At 46.7% G+C, this 17,345-nt stretch overlaps 1 protein-coding gene across 1 annotated transcript; it reads left to right on the top strand.

Annotated features, from left to right (window-relative positions):
• Window positions 1–2,071: 2,071 nt before the first annotated feature.
• On the top strand, window positions 2,072–15,920 carry cnnm4 (cyclin and CBS domain divalent metal cation transport mediator 4). Its single transcript, NM_001305610.1, has 7 exons — window positions 2,072–3,485; window positions 8,376–8,519; window positions 8,599–8,733; window positions 9,721–9,890; window positions 13,920–14,016; window positions 15,401–15,579; window positions 15,667–15,920. Exons 1-7 carry the CDS (start codon window positions 2,072–2,074, stop codon window positions 15,916–15,918), a joined length of 2,391 nt encoding a protein of 796 aa, NP_001292539.1. The 3' UTR covers window positions 15,919–15,920.
• Window positions 15,921–17,345: the final 1,425 nt, after the last annotated feature.

The following is a 17,345-nucleotide window of genomic DNA, read 5'->3' as shown; positions in this document are numbered from 1 at the left end:
AGAAGAAACCACAGCAGTTTAAAGCGAAGTAAAGTAAAACCAAAAACGTGCACTCACGTTCACCACTGACTTCAGGGAACACGTGATAATTAAAAGTTGAATATTATGAGAAGCAAGAGACAGACAAGTAGCAGTTTTAACTTAAAACGTTTAATGCTTTGCTCTCTGTTTCATGTTATATTGCGTTTTGTTGCAGTTCTTCCAGGCTGGGTGGACAGTAGTTGTTTCCCCCGTGGTTGATGTTTGCTATAAATTGCTTAAATTTGTGTTGACATCTTGACAGTATCCCATCGATAAAAGCTGCCAACGCTTAGACGCTTGTCTCGAGCCTCCCTGCACAGAGAATAATGGACACATGCTGCTTAACACAGTTTAAGAGTCTGATGGTAGTTTAGTGTTGAAACGCTCATTTCCAAGTGTAATAATATTGCTTTTCTTCTTATAACCACAGTATCATCGGATGTACAGTATTTAATACGTTCGCGCCAGTGTCGCCACAAGATGGCGCCATATCCCTCACTGACTCCCCGGTCCAGAGCACCCAAAATTCTGTCCTGTCTTAGCAGCACAGGTGTGCGACCTCACAATCGTCCTTAGAATCGTTGTTTACTAATTTAAGCATCCTCAACAGTCGGGAAGCTGCGTTGGTGAACACTTTTACTGCTTGAACATTTTTACAAAAATATTAGTGTAACTCACCGGCAGGTGGCAGCAGCGTGTTTTCAAAAGGTCCTCCTGCATCTGTCAATAACTGTATGTGTGTGTGTGTGTGTGTGTGTGTGTGTGCTAATGTATGCATGTGTGTATGTATGCATGTATGTATGCATGTATGAATGTATGCATGCATGTATCAAGCACCAAAATCAAGGAGACTCCATTTATTCAATTCTGGTAGTTGAATCATTTATTTAAAATAAAAGAGAAACAATTGATGTTGTTCTCTTTGATCATGTATGACAGTTCGATGCCTTTGTTGTTGAGTTCTGCATCCTATCTCATAAACACGCTTCAGTTCCAGTTAGCTGCGCCGAGGCTTTGAACATTTTCCCAGAACTACGCAATATCTGCATTTCATAGCTATAAACACAGAGGATAAGAAGTCACAAAACTTTTTGACGTTCAGTAAACAGAAATAAAGTATGATTTATAATATTAATTTTAGACCTACTAAATTCCAACAGAGTAAAATCAAGATTCAAGATTTACTTTATTCATCCCGAATCTTGATTTTCAAATCAAATCAAATAAATATACACTTTAGAATAAAAACAGAAGAAGTTGGTACATTAGGTTGAAAGCATGAAAAAATATGATTTAAATTCATTAAATAAATTTTGCAATCTAAAATTTTGCAATCGTGTAGCATCGCATAAATGCGACTTGTTACCATGGACATTCAAGTTTATTCTACTAAAATTCACTACTATTTCTACATCAGTCACGCAGCTCATCTCCCCACATATGAATGTGAATAACACAGTATGTGCCTATATATTGGCATGTAGGTGGTAGTACTATATACCAGGTTACAACACATAGTCGATTGCTTTTTGATCAAAGCCCATTGACCTTTTATCGTGCCCTAGTCCATCCCAAATCCAGAACATCACCAAAAATCAATCACCCGTTCCTTGTGCCATGATCAATAGTTCCTGAAAATCTAATTTAAATCCCTTTATAACTTCTAGTTATTGTTATCGCAGTCATACCAGCAGGTGACACAAAACATCATCGGCGGCGGTGTTTAACTACCCACACGGACCGTGAGAGATTAACGGAGTGGAATCGCAGTGGATTATGGGATATATAGTTCTTTCATTCCCGGAAGTAGATGGTGCATTGCTTTTCTCAAGTCGTGTCAGTTACTGCGTTTGTGGGTTGGCTTTGTCGCGTTTAACCCTTTCAAAGTTTAAATTATATATAAAAAAAGAGAAATCTAAAGTAAAATTTGAATGAGGTATCTGACGACAGCAGCTGAAGTAGGCGGTCCGCGGTGAGCTCTAATGGGGTGTTGGTTTGTGGAAACGAGTAGCTGACGTCAGTTCCCCCGAACTCAGTGAGCGAAACAAACATGGCGATAGACTCGAGTGGACGGGGGTTTATGCTAACTTTATTCGTCTTTTCGAGTGTTTTTGTGGGCGGGCAGGCCCAAGTGGTGGTTTCGGAAACAAGGGCCGAACCTCGGATACTCGGCATGAGGCTGGAAAAATGCGACACACCGGCCGAGACCACGGAAAGTGGCGTTATTCAGGTGACCGAGGGTGGTAACACCGTCTTCAGGTTCTACGGACTCAACCTGTCCCCGGACACCTCCAAACGTATCGGGTTCACGGAGCTTTATTCCAGCGATACGGAGGATGACATGTCAGGCGCAATAAAACTCCCCTTAAACAGGACTTGTTCCGAAATTACGAAGGATGTAATAGTGTTGGGGTCCATGGAGATAAACAAACAGAATACCACCGGAATGCTCGGCTTCAAAGTCAAACAGCTCCGTAAGAGTGAGGCGGTGAAGCTGTTCGCCCTGTGCATCCGAGACAAGGACGAGAAAGACCCGACCTGGTACCTGCTGGATGAGATGGACGGTAGGCTGCGGGTGGTGGAGGAGAAGAAGTCCCTGCTGCCCATATGGCTGCAGGTGATCCTCATCTCTTTTCTGCTTGTGCTCTCCGGGATGTTCAGCGGGCTCAACCTGGGCTTGATGGCGCTCGACCCGATGGAGCTCCGCATCGTGCAGAGCTGCGGGACGGAGAAGGAGAAGAAGTACGCGCGGAAGATCGAGCCCATCCGTAGGAAGGGTAACTACCTGCTGTGCTCGCTTCTCCTCGGGAACGTCCTGGTCAACACCACCCTCACTATTCTCCTGGACGACCTCACCAAGTCCGGGGTCGGGGCCGTCGTCGCGTCCACGGTCGGCATCGTGATTTTCGGCGAGATCGTCCCGCAGGCGCTCTGCTCCCGACACGGACTGGCAGTGGGGGCGAATACCATCCTGCTCACCAAGCTGTTCATGTTGTTAACGTTCCCGTTGTCGTGGCCCATCAGCAAGCTCCTGGACTGCGTTCTCGGCCAGGAGATCGGCACCGTTTACAACCGAGAGAAGCTGGTGGAGATGCTGAAGGTCACCGAGCCGTACAACGACCTGGTGAAAGAGGAGCTCAACATGATCCAAGGGGCTCTGGAGCTCCGGACCAAAACGGTGGAGGACGTCATGACCCCCATCAACGACTGCTTCATGATCCACAGCGACGCCGTGCTGGACTTCAACACCATGTCTGAGATCATGGAGAGCGGGTACACCAGGATACCCGTGTATGACGACGAGCGCTCCAATATCGTGGACATATTGTTTGTCAAGGACCTGGCTTTTGTCGACCCGGACGACTCCACCACCCTCAAGACCATAACCAAGTTTTACAACCACCCGGTCCACTTTGTCTTCCACGACACCAAGCTAGACGCCATGCTGGAAGAGTTCAAGAAAGGTTTGTGGGAAACTTTACAATAAGTGATGAAGTGTTTCCTCGAGGCTTTGATCGGTAGTTGTGCTCCTCTGAGTGTTTAATGGAAACATTTAGCCTGTGTTTAAAGAAGCATTAGTCACATTGATGTATCCTTCCACAACATCATCTAGACCCTTGATAAAGAAGTAGGGATTTTCCTTGACTCCATGGGATACGTTTCAAAATACAACCTCGCCTGTGGCTCTAAACTCCGCTGTGATATAAGTATAAATATTATAGACGTATCGGGTTTAGATATCCAGCTGCTTCGGTGGGGGGGGGTGTTATTATGTTAAGCAGGTAGACATTCTTGCCAGGATTATTCTCACAGTCTAAAGTCGGCTGCAACACTTTCGCCTTTCCAAGAAAGTAAATCTGCACCGTATAATCCTCTACTTCTTTGATCGGTGATATCTGAAACATCACTTCCCAGTTCCGCCTCTCTCGCTCGGTCTGCTGCTCTTTTCCTCCCTCTTCACGCGCACATTCTCTAAAAGAACTACGCGCCGCCGCTGTGCTGGCGGTGACGCCACCCCCCCACGGGGATATATTTTTCCTTTCTGTGGCGTCTTGTCTCAAGGTCACAGACGGGGGATACACAGGCTGAACGCTGCACAGTGATTGGTCGCCCATTTTGTCGGCGTTGTCAGCCGCCTCTTTATTCACACTGTTGATACTTGATCATTATTACTAATTCAGAGACTGCCAGGAGTCAGTAGTAAGGCTGAACACACACACACACACACACACACACACACACACACGTTACCCTGTAAAACACAAGCGTGAATATAGGACCTTCTAGGTTATATTATGGAATAATGGAGGCATGTATCTACCAAAGATTCATGAAAAGACTCATTTGAAGATAGATTAAAAACTGCGGTTGTAAATTCCAGGCACATAATCTTGCGAGTTCATTTAGAACGCCACAGTGTGTCATTAATCTCGGTGTGATCGCATCACTTTTGTACGAACCGCATGCTGCGACCTTATTTATGTTGCGCACAGGCTCGGTGCCGCTTGGCACTAGTTACCATGGTGTTGGCGTCCAGCGGCGGCGGTGTGCACACTCACAGATTTCTTCAGCATTTGATTTGCTTCGGTCTGTAAGACAAATAGAGCCCTACGTATCATTTCTCGCACGTTTACATCAATAAACGCCATAGTTGTGTGAGATGTTTTTAGTAAAACATATAAAGGAATTCACTGGGAGCACTCTGAGCTCGCACACAGCGTCAGCAGACAGTCACATGTTGTACCCTTGAGCATGGGTTTATGGCCCCAAGGACTCAAATTGACTTAGATACAACTCAAATATTTCAGGTGTTAGTCCAGTTACTAAAGTTGTGCGGTTGTCAGGAGCGCTGCGCTTGTCCGTTGCTAATCATTGGTGCAGGCACTTATCCGGCCACCCCGCCCATGCCTTTAAGACCTGTTTTTGTGCGGCACAGATTAATTAACGATCATCCGGCAACCCCCCCCCAAGCTAAACTCTAAGCAGCAAATGTGGATGATCAGCCGACCGGGTGTCTTTGGTAAAGAGGAAGCTCTTTACTGGTGAAAATGAAGCTGCACGGACTATAGAGGCATGAGATATTTGTGTCTTTTACTTGCTTTGTAAGTGTAAATCTTTACAACGGGCGTAAAAGATTAGCCAAACGCAGCCTGATAAGACGTTGGGACAGAGAGGAGCTCCTCGACGGGTGTGTCCTGCCATCTGTCGCCCAGCTGTTTTTCTTTCTTTGTTCTGCTTCTGTGTAGAAAAGAAGAATCTTCTCTCATAATAATTATCCCGCTTAATTGCATCACAAATGTAGTCTGACAATATTCATTGATGTGGATGGTTCTGTTTATTGAACTCACTTTAGTGCCCCCGAAGTGGTGAACTGACACCTATTAAGGGGGTCAAAATCACTTCAGTAGCATCTAGTTTTGCTTCAGATTCTCCACATCCTTATCAGCCGCCTGCTGCTTTTCTCTTCCTGTGTCCACTTTGTCGCTCCAAGTGCTGACGACGCAGCTGTAGCTGTGTGTGTGTCTGTGTGTCGTGTGTCAACACTTCCAGACCATGTGCCATTATATCAGTCGGCATGACGATGGAGCAGCTCAGTAGAGCTGACTCGAGGTAGCCAACAGGCATCCCATAGTTTTCATCATGCTACACAACCCTGGACTGAACTGACAATGGGTCTGAATGGAGCTTGAATTGCTTTAACCCTTAGAAGGAGTTGTTTTACGGTTTTATTTGGGGACTGTTCTTGCGCTGGTTGCAGTTGTAAAGATAAGCTACACTTCAGCTGTGTTGCCTCTACTGTACATTAGGATTTATGGTCTGTTACTTAATCCCTGTTTGACTCTGTTGCTTTGCAGCCCTGCTGGTCACTGTCACGTTCTGTGCACAGGACGAGAGTTTTAGCTGGAAGAACAGGTTAGAAGAGCTTGGCCTGCCCTGCAAAACAAGTTTGTGTGTGTGTGTGTGTGTGTGTGTGTGTGTGTTGCATTCACCCAAGCGTGTGTTTGTCTGAATGTGGATATGTGCTGCCGCGTATCTTTGTTTCACCTCCTCACAGCGTGCATGCTTTTCAGGTCTGTATGTGGCGGTCAGTGTTGTTGGTGCGTGCCTGGCCGGTTGTGTTGTGTGCACGAGTGGAATGCGTTTGGAATTCCTCTGCCACGCAGGCTCGTGGCTCTCGCCCCGTCCTTTTGTCGGCCGTACCTCATGTCAACAAACAGACGGGCTGGTGGGGGCAGAAAGGCGGACACAGAGGTCATGTTGTGCGAAGTGATGAGCACGTTCGGTGTGATTGTTTGAGAGGAAGTCTAATTTTGCTGGCTGTACCTCCAGATGGTTGTTTTGTGCGCTCGCTGGTGTTTTGCAACACACGTTTAAAAAAGTGAAGAGCTCAGAATGCCAGAGGTCAACGCGTTTCTCGGTTCCTGTTTGGCCAAATAGTTCTTCTCCCACTTTTCTGCGTCTTCACTTTGAATGTGGTTCATTTATTTGAAGCGGTTCCATCATGTTTGGCCAGAAACCAAGGTTAAAACTGCCCCGCAGCTCAGAGGATTCATGTGAGCTGGCTCCACATACAGCACCCAAAGGACACTGAGACAGTGAGCAACAGGATTCTCTGATAGAACCAAAGAAGGAACTGGACCATCTAGTCAGGTATGATGGTGGCATCATCCGGCTGTGGAGGTGTTTCTCAGCTGGGACGGGGCGACCGGTCAGGATGGAGGGGAAGCTAAAGGGAGAAGATCAAAACACTAGTCTGGGTTTAAGGGTCGTCTGCCAACAAGTGTGTGGATTGGACTCTAAAAGTCCTCGTGTGTCTCCGAGCCCCGACTGGAAGCCAGACAACTGTATTAACTATGTGTACATGGATGTCTCTGACTGACCCTCAGTGACGAGCACCTCGATGTCGCCTCAACACTGCAGTAATTCCCTTATAATCCAAACCACTGTGACCCTGCTGGCCCGACACGTCACCTGGGAAACACACAGGAGCTCTGTGACATTGCAGGTTCATTTAATGGAAGATTCAGCTGTTCCAAGTCCACTCTATCATGCTTGAGGGTGCCCGTGTCCATGGGTCTGGACCTTGCAGTGTCTCTCTGGGGGAAGACGTGCACCCTTGGGGCCCTGCTTCCTCTGAAATATTGACTCTCCACAGAGGGAGGCAAACAAACACACACAGTGGATGCATCCTTGCTCTAATCTGCTGTGGAATGAACAGCAACTGTTTCAATATTCTACTTATTTTATATTCATTTCATCTGCGCTTTGTGATGTTTTGCTGATATCACAGAATTCGGGCCATAAGAGTTGGCAGATCCGGAAACTGGTTGTTTTTCCACCGTGACGCAATGGCGCTGCGATTTATGGAGCAATGGGTTGCGTTGTCATACGAGGGTGTGAGAGAAGATACGACAACGACAGAGGGCCATGTGCCGGATATATTTGGAGTTTTCTCACTCCCCCAGTGCCTTGTTCTTAAGTTATCTATCTGTAAGCAACTTAGTCAGACTTTTGAGACACGAGCATCCAGACAAAATAGAAATTACCTCACCCGCCCACGCTGACATCTTGTACTGTGTGGGGATAACAGATTCCCACATTCTGGGAAATAGATTCCCAAAAGTCTGTTACAAGTAAGCAAGGTCGAAGCTGGGAGTGTGTGAAGTCTGTTTTTGTCAACTACCAACGCTTCCTCCTTTGCCAGGCGGCACAGGGAACCATCAAGGGCGCACGTGCACGACAGCCGGTCACAGGAGCCCCTTTTGAATTCCATTGATCTGCATCCGGCGTCGGGAGGAGAGCTTTCTAATTATGGAGGGCTCACCTTCACCTCCTGTGTCAATTGAATCCTGAGTGTCCCTGGGTGTGTGTTTGGAAATGCCAGGCCACTTTAGAGCTTTTGCTTTCATGTGCACCCCCTGTGCGTCCGTGTGGGTGGAGGGACGATTATAAACCCAGAGATATCTTCGGGACGCCTCACGCTGGTGCCTTCATCAATAATTCAGAGAGCCGCCGGGGCCGCCTGAATGTCTGCAGCCCGCCGCCCATGAAGGGAATATTGCACGAAGGTTAAGCAGGGGAGTGTGTGCTGGTGTACCTGTGTGTTTAGCATTTGTGGCCAAAGTCCAGCCTCGGCTGAAATGAATTGTACACATTAACAAGCTATTTGTTGTACAGGCAGAGGGAAAGGGCATATATGACCTATTACATACACACATTCAAGTTTTAAAATCTAGCCTTTTGCGCAACCACAATGGAAAAATAGCTACACGGGATGAAATCAGAGTTCTAAAAATTTCAGGGGTGGACTGATGTAGCGGAAATCTCACTTTGATTGTCTTTCTTCCGCACAGGAAAATCTCACCTGGCCATTGTCCAGAAAGTGAACAATGAAGGGGAGGGAGATCCATTCTACGAGGTCTTGGGTTTGGTAACGCTTGAGGATGTGATCGAGGAGATAATCAAATCAGAGATCCTGGATGAATCAGACCTCTACAGTAAGTTTCCTTCTTTATCTTTTCATCCATTTCAAATCCTGATCAAACCACTCTGATGACTTCGTCCCTCCCATTTCAGCGGATAACCGATCCAGGAAGAAGGTGGCGCCCGATAAGAATAAGAGAGACTTTTCTGCTTTTAAACATGAGAGCGAATCCAAAGTGAAGGTGTCCCCACAACTGCTGCTTGCTGCCCATCGCTTTCTGGCTACAGGTGGGAACTCTATACGTTACAACGCGTACACAGTCATTATGGACAAGAACAGATATGCAGAATCATGAACCTGTATGTGCCAAACAACGTTCATCCGTCTCGGAATAATCAAATATTCCCGACATCAAGAGCCCGCCTGGTGACAGCGGTGGGGGTATCGATGAAGATGCAGGGTAAATCTGAGGCAGCATTGTAAAGAGAAGCTGGTTAGGCGAGGTTTGAATGCTGATTTAAGATTTATTTCCATTTGTTATGTAATTCCATATCAGCCTGCACAACTTCTCCTCGCGCCGTTTCAACATTAGTCTTGCTACACAGATCCGTAGCACCACGGCAGCATTCGCTGTATCCAAACAATCTCATCAATGGAAGCTTCCTCTTGCTGATGTGAACAGTTTAAAGTGTTTCCCCAATTTGAACCGTACTCGCTGCATTTTTGAGGTTGCGATGCGCGTGTGGGGTCTGATCCGAAAACCTCCCGCAGAGAAAAGACCTCTGCTAAACGGCTGTGGTCCACCGCGGCCTGTTTCCAAGTGTTAAAGTCATTGCAGATGTTTAAGAACTCGGTTTTTTTGGGAAAAACAGACCTAAACAACACCGACATAAATATAGTTCTTTTGTGGAGTGTTTTGCACAAAGTACTTTACTTAATAAATAAGCTCCAAAGAAAAGAATAAATAATTATTTTATGTGTGCAAAATTGGTGCGTGACAGCCTTCAGCTGATATGAGGTCAGTATAGCTTCAGTTCCCTTTCCTCCATTTTGTAGAAAGATAATGTGATCAACCTTTAGACACAACCCACCTGTTCCTTCACATGATGATAACACACCTGTGCTCGGGGATGATAGCGTTTTAAACGACTCCCAGCATGCAAAGCAAAGCAGCCCCGTTTGGGTCTGGTAGATGCACAGCGTTTTAACGTCGACATGCTTACATCATGGTGATCTAAATCAAATAAAGCGTTCTTTGTCTTATCTTCTTGCAGAGGTGAGCTCGTTCAGTCCCGCCCTGATCTCAGAAAAAGTGCTGCTGCGGATCCTGCGACACCCCGACGTGATCCAGGAGATCAAGTTTAGTGAAAGTGACAAGCGCGCGTCCCACCACTACATCTACCAGAGGGGCAAGCCTGTCGACTACTTCGTTCTCATCTTGCAGGTGACGTGCTGTGATTTCAGAAACAATGTGCATCATAGCAGGCTTGTATAGTGGTCGGCTAACACCACGAGGCTAAAATGTTAAAGGGTGTTTCTTTGTCTTGTTTTTATCAGCATTGAACTTTGTTCATGCCTGACTTTCAACGGGGTGTTGTTCTGGTCCGCAGCATGTGCAGGGGCTTCATGAAGCAGCAGCCTCATTGTATACATGCTACACTTTACAGGAGTGTAGTCTAGAATTTTAAAAAACTTTATCTTTATGAGGTGTGTCATATGGGCACGTTCAGTTGAAGCAATCTGAGGCAGAGGAAAAGCCCAGCAATGAGATAGATTAGGATTGAGACAGCTGTGACCCTGGACAAAAGACCACGTCCCCTCCCTTATTTATTGCCATTATATAAGATGTTAGTTCTGGGATTATTGGGGGGGGGGGCTCCTGAGTGCTCTCGGTCAGGTGTCAACACGCTGATGTGAACAGCAATGTTGACTGTGTACATGTACACCTGCTGTCAAATCTCCCATGATGGGAAAAGGCTGCATCGCCGTCTCGATCTCGTCCTCTCACACTAATTATTTCCCCTGCAGCCATTGTGTCACTGAGCCCAAACAGTCATTAGCCACTTCCTGTAATCCGGGGGATCATTTCGACTTTCCCCCCGTCGTCACTCCAGGTGAGATTTCCTCCCCTCCTGTGGAGGATGTCACAGAACAACCCCCCCATACACACACACACACACACACACACACACACACACACACACACACACACACAGGGATTAATCCAATGGGGAGGGAGGCTTTTAGTGTCAACATTCTGTCTGTGGAATCTTCCTCTCTTCCAAATTTTGGTAATAAATATCTGTAGAACGATGAAAGAGGATAGCTTCCGATCCTGTTACCGAGTGTTTTGTAGATTCCGACCCTGTCATCAAGTGTTTTGTAGTCATCAGTGTGATGACGTGCACTTGAGGCTACTATAATATCCCAGAATCGCAGGATGACCCATCTGTGATCTTGGTGCACAATAATGTGTGTATTTCCATGCTCATATTTTTAGCTGTATGTGTGTCTGATGTGTCTACTCCAGCAGACTCCTGGGAAAGGAAAACGTCAGATCAGGATAATTCGACATGCTTTTTCCGCTCCTTTTATAGTGTGTGTATGTGTGTGTTCCTGGAAGCTGTCAGCAGATAGTCTGTTTGTTTATGACCGGATTGAATCATGTATCTATAAAGATGCTCAGCCATTCTCACAGAACAGAATTAGGTTTTTTTTTGTTGTTTCTGTTCAGTCCTTTTGGGTTGTTGTGGTTCTGAACTATTGAAATCCACAATGTTGTGTTCCTTTTAGTTGAGGAGTCCTCACAACCCACCACACACAGGCTTAAACTCTACATTGCTTTCTCACACCTCGAAGGGATAATGTGGTTTGGGGCACGTTTCTGGTTTACCAGCTCATTAGAAAAGAATTAAAGGGGGATTATTTAAAGTGAATTAAGGTCATTTTACACACCAAGTTGAACCACCACAAAGTTCTGCATCCCATCAGCCAATGTTCCTGTGATCAATGCATTATATACCGGTTTTACTGGGTAAAAAGAGACAACCCTTATATTTATCACATTTTTAAACAGATTCCGATGCAGAGAGTTGGACAGACAGGTTTTTTTTTAAATTTGCGCAGTCTAATAGTAACGACCCCACGACGATGGAGGGATTGACTGATGTTTGTCGGGTCAGGTTATCCACACAGCAGCACCTCCAGGGGTGTCAGGTGGCTGTATAGAGAGACAAAGACCTCGTACTTGTTGCTGAGTCAAGGTGTGACGACTTGAACTTTGGCCAAGCACCACCTACAGCGTCGCTCCAGTACATGTCCCAGCAGAAACCAGCAGCCGGCTCTGTTCGTTACACACGGCCCTCGTGTCAGTCGTGATCAGGTCCGTGTTTGTTACCGGGATTTTTCCCATTCAGTCACCTCTTTTAGGTTTACACCATCTAAAATATGTCTCAATTTCTTATATTATATTTATATAAACGCACCTAAAAGTAACCGTAAAGCACCAACCTGACCTGTCCCCCCACTACACACCAGAGCTGAACACAAGCCACACCTTTATTTAAGCAGTTTTCCTCTCGGGCCGGGGCAGCAGGCTACTATTGTTAGCCCGCTAAACAAATCTCGCTCACGATGTGACTGATGCTTCAGGATTTTTCCATTGCTTCACCCGCTCTTGAACTCCTGACCTTGCAGGCGTCCCACATTCGGAGGCTTGAAAATTAAACCTTCGTCATTTGTTTGAACAGTTTCGAATTTCATTTAAAAAAAAAAAAAAGCTCCATAAAACAATTGCTCGGTTCAACGATCTGCTGAAACTGGTCTGACCGGAGCTCCGGCAGGTTTCACACATCGTCCCACTGTCCTCCACCTCCCACTGTTTCTATTCTTTCTCTCCTCCCCTTCGTTCCTCCCTTTTTAAATCAAACAGCGGGCGTGGAGCGCTGCCGCCGCCACCCTGCGTGCTCCTTTTTCCCTGTGCGCATATACATGTACCGGTAGGTGCTACAGGCCGACTATTTCACCCCAGCGCACCTGCGTGTCCTACCACGTGCTGACGGATGATTCTATTCCAAATCTGCCGCTGCGCCGCGAGCCTCTGCCGTTTAACCTTTGTGTGGAGTCACACAGCAGTAAAATAGATGTTTATGAGATGAAGGATGAGCGCAGAAATGACTGGGCGGACAAAAGGGGGCTCTATTTTGTAATAGAGCAGGAAAGCCGGCAGAGGTTTACAGTGGATGTCTCCTCCTATTTCAACAAAGCTTTGTCCTTGACCGCTGATTTCCCGGCAGCCATTGAGCCTGCGGTTGTACTGAGCAGGTGTGAATGTGAGGAACACCGTGATTATGGACGCGCCGGTTGGTTAAATGATCTTTTCTGGAACAAAAAAGGTTAAAAAAGAAACCCCAAGGGTTGATAGCTAAAGGGATTATCATCATTTAAGAGATTTATTTCCAGTTTTGCCTGCAAAGGCTCGGACAGTTCTGGTTTATGGTTAAATGTTAAAGCATGTTCCCGGAACAATAAAAAGCAGCTGAAGGGGAAACAGTTTAGGAGGTTTTGAGGGAGGATTTCTGCAGATGGTTTGGTGAACGGAGAGACGGAGACAATCGCAGTAAATGGTGCTAATTTTCCCTTTTATCCGAATATTTCATAGAGCAAACAAAAATATGTAGACAAGGGTGTGTAACTCACACAACCACGCTCTGTTTAGTCCAGGCTTCTAAAGGAAACTTTAATATTTTTATGAATCGTTTGCATTCGGAAGTGGATGTAACATCAGCTCTTCAAAAGGAATCTGATAGAATGTGATCTGGTCACGTCGCTCATATTTAAGATGTGCGCTCATACTCAGCCAGTCTGGTTTCCAGTGGTCCACCCACAGTCCACCCACCCTCCTGTCAAAGGTTCCCTCTCAACTGGAAGATGATCTAGAAGTTCACATCATTTTACTGAGACCCATATGACCCATATGACCTATACGACCGTCTGTAGGGTGGATGCGCCTGGGGGGGGGGGCTGCCTGACAGTGGAAACAGAAACAGTACATGCGTGTGTACCTTCACCCTCATGTAAGAGCTGAATATGATAGTTATGTTTTGAACCATCTCATGGGAGGGGGGCATGACAGTGTGGATTAACTGTGCTGTCTTGTTGCTACAGTTCACACATTCCAGCAGGCGGATCCAGGCCAACTCTCTGTGCCCACATATAGGCCTCCATCTATTATATCACCCCCCTCCCGTCATCCTCTCTGACCCCTGTCGGTCCATCTGTGCAGCTGCGGTGTTTAAATTTACACCCAACACGGCCGTGACGCCGTAGCGATGTGTGCGATTGATCAATTTCTGAGCCATCAAGAGGATTAACTGGGGGGTTTTTAGCCAGGTTTTACTGTCAGTAAATGGAGGCTGTAATTATTGATCTGTTTAAAACCAACCTTTTGTTCTTTCCCTCTTTTATCAAACAGGGCCGAGTGGAGGTTGAGGCCGGCAATGAGAACATGAAGTTTGAGACGGGACCGTTTTCATATTATGGGGTGATGGCGCTCAATCCTCCCACCACTGGTGAGTCCTCTCCTTCTCCTCTACCGCCCCCCACTGGCTGTTATTGACATGACACCACCTGTTCCGTGGTAAATTAAAAGTTATTCAGCAATTTGTGGATTTGAAAAAACGGCACCTCCTGGCCGATTTTGCAGCACGTTAGATTTACCTAAACCTGGTTTAGATCAATATCACTACAACCTAATTTAATTGAAAAATTTTAATTTCGTGACTTCTACGATTGGTAGTCAGGAGATGCTGAATGCGTCAGTGTGAGTATGTCACTAAGGTCTGTCAGGCTAACATTTACTTGTCTTTTCTGTCTTTACCCACGCTAACGTAGTGTTCCTCACTAAAAACCTCTGATGGGTCGCACTCACTTTTCTTTACATCCCTCTCTGACATCGCCAAAACAGAAAGCTGGAGCTCACGATTTCAAGTTTGAGTGTGAAACAGTGTCATAAGACAGGGGAGAGATACCCGCAGGTGTCAGGAAGATCTCCACTCCTGTATCCGTGGGGATAGCACAACGTGAGGGTGTTTCCAAAATAAGTTTTCGGGCCTCTCACTTTTCCTGATCTCTGGACGCCAGCCAGAAAATACAGATCAGATTTACTTATTCATAAATTGCCACTTTATTTGAACCCCCTGTTTTATTTTTGAGTAAAAAAAATGTGTTCTTCCACCATGAAAAGTAGTGCAGTTGTAGCACTACAGATACTGACAGACTCACATTGCCTCACGGTGACGTGAGTGCACCTCTGCTACATTAGTTTGTCGATATTGATGTGAGGAAATAAAGTGCTGTCTAAATTCTTCACTGCTTAGCAAGTGAATAATGTGGATATTTGGATGAACACTCATATTTACACAAACCGTAATGCTTTGGAAAGAGGGAAGCCTTTATTTTCCGGCTAAATCGTAAATTAAATAAACAGATAGTAGTTATGTTGCACACCAGTTCAACCTAAAACCACCAACCGTAAACAGGGTCCAGATATTTCCCACGGCTCAGCTGTGCCCCCTACTGGACGACTGTGACAACGCACAGTGGGTGTGTGACGTGTGTTTAAAGCTCTGTACCGAGGGGTTTAATTCCGGTGAAGCCAGCAAGTCAAAGTGAACACAGCTGGATGACGCCATCGTTAGTCAGTGTGGAGGCGGAAAATAACCAGCATCATCCCAGTTTGACTAACCAGGACAGCTGCAGACAAAATATCCCAGCGCTTTCAGTCATGTTTCATAGTATTGTGTCACTGATGAATCCTGAATTATCAACCTTGAAGCATTAAAGAGTGGAGCATGAGCAGACGTCCTCCTTTAATCGCTGTTTGAGTCGTGATGTCAAAAGGGGCTCCGTGTTTTTCACGAGGGTAATTTTGTGTGTGTGTGTGTGTGTGTGCAGACTTTAATTCGCCGTCCCACCTCATCCTGATGAACCGCACGGCCTCCGTGAGTGGAGCCGACCGGACGGACTCGCTCTCCTTCAGTGGCAGCACCTCCCAGCTCAACAACAGCAACGCCCTGCAGCAGTACACGCCGGACTTCTACGTCCGCGCTCTCACCGACCTGCAGTTCGTCAAGGTCGGCCGACCGTTATCCCGTCACAGCGCACAATATTTTTAAAAAAACCAAACGCCACTTTTCATCTGGTCCTCATTTCCCCTCCAGATCACACGCGGCCAGTACCAGAACGGCCTGATGGCGTCCCGTCTGGACAGCACGCCGCAGTCCCCTGAGGGCAGCCAGAGCGCGGCGGGCCCCAACGAGAGCGGCCCCCCGGCCATCGCCATCAACGACGTCACGCAGCAGGGCGACCCTGTCCACATAGAGAACGGGCCGGACGAGACGACGCTCCTCCTCATCAACGAGCAGAACTCGCCCCACATGAGCAATAACAGCCAGCTGGAGAACAGCATTTGACCCCCCCCCCCCCCCCCCCATGACTCCCTACCACCACACTCAAGGGTATAAAGAGTGTGTGTTGATTAGCGTGCGAGTAGGGAGGGACACAGAAAAGCCATGCGCATCCAGATGTAGTCATTATGCAAAGGGTGACACACACACACAAGCGTGTGTGTGTGTGTGTGTGTGTGACAGCAAGATGGAATCGAGGAGCTCGTCGTATCGAGTTTCTTCTTTCCTTGTTCTTACTTTCCTGTCCTTAATCATAAACTCAGGGAGACTCCGCCCCCTTCCCTCGCCACGTCAGGTTCCACTCGTGTGGACGCGAGCGCCCCCCCCCCCCCCCCCCCCCCTTGCCCCCCCCCCCCCCTCACCCCCCATACAGCTAGAAGTCAAAGTCGTAGCGTCACGGCGCGTTTGTCCGTGTCTTCGAGACCGGTGCACAAAAATTCCACTGGTTCCTTTGAACCGAGGGGGGGGGGGGCTGGATTTCTATTTCTATATCTCTATTTTTCCTTTGGTTTGTTCAGTAAAGCCTTTATTCCACAGTTGTCCCGCGGCGACCGGACCGGACCGGACCGGCCGGGCCTTATCGCGACTGAGACAATCAAAAATGATTCAAAGTTGAATGTTGGATTAACTGGGACGGATCTGTGGACGATGATCCACTTTTCTCTGATTTTTTTTTTTTGTTTTTACACTCAAAAACGACATATCGGAACACGCCTGAAGGACATTTTCAGTGTGGAGGGTTTTCCCGCTCTGGGGGTGGGAGCGGGCATCCTCCGTGTACGTGACCAAACTGGCCAGTGCCGGATTGTTGGGAACACCAATCAAAGAGAGGGAATCATTCGAATGACGAGACTTTATTTATTGTGTTGGATGTATATATATAATATATTATTGTGAATGGGGCGACAGAAATTCAGTTGTTTTTTGGCTTTTAACGTGTGTCACGCTTGGGCTTCTATTTTATCACGGCACCAAAATCAGCAGTTATTGTCTCTTGTTGGGAACATTGAGGGACGCACACACTCCAGTTGCACGTCGGCGCCTCCTCGCAAGAGTTTTTACGGCACCTTTCCACTTGTCACTGTTGCTCAGATTCCCTCTCCTGTCATAAATCTCTCGTTGGACTTTTTCTGAGTAAATTAAACCACCTGATGAAGTTTGTTTTGTTTTTACCAACAAGGAGGAAGTGCTGCTTTTATTACCAACAGCTAAATGTACCAAAAGTCAAAACTCTATCGTCACTTGAATTTTTGAGGGTTTTTTCCTTTTTTATCATCGTCGTTGCTCTACTCTCAGTTTTCGTCACCTCGCGTTAAACGTTTCAAAATGATGGCAAGTAAGATCCCGGGAAGCGGAGCAAAATGGGAAGAAGGTGAACTGGACCAGCTGGAATTCCGAGGTCGGGTTTCCGCGGAGAATCATTTTTGCTGTGA

This window comes from Takifugu rubripes, chromosome 21 (assembly GCF_901000725.2).
Source record: "Takifugu rubripes chromosome 21, fTakRub1.2, whole genome shotgun sequence".
In the NCBI taxonomy this organism is placed as follows: domain Eukaryota; kingdom Metazoa; phylum Chordata; class Actinopteri; order Tetraodontiformes; family Tetraodontidae; genus Takifugu; species Takifugu rubripes.
The sequence above is the reverse complement of the archived record's forward strand: the minus strand, read 5'-3'. Positions and strand labels throughout refer to the sequence as shown.

Coding starts and splice junctions, on each gene's coding strand:
- cnnm4 (NM_001305610.1), top strand. CDS start 2,072: ATGGCGATAGACTCGAGTGGACGGGGGTTTATGCTAACTTTATTCGTC. Junction 14,017..15,400: donor GCTCAATCCTCCCACCACTG/GTGAGTCCTCTC, acceptor GTGTGTGTGCAG/ACTTTAATTCGCCGTCCCAC. Junction 15,580..15,666: donor CCGACCTGCAGTTCGTCAAG/GTCGGCCGACCG, acceptor TTTCCCCTCCAG/ATCACACGCGGCCAGTACCA.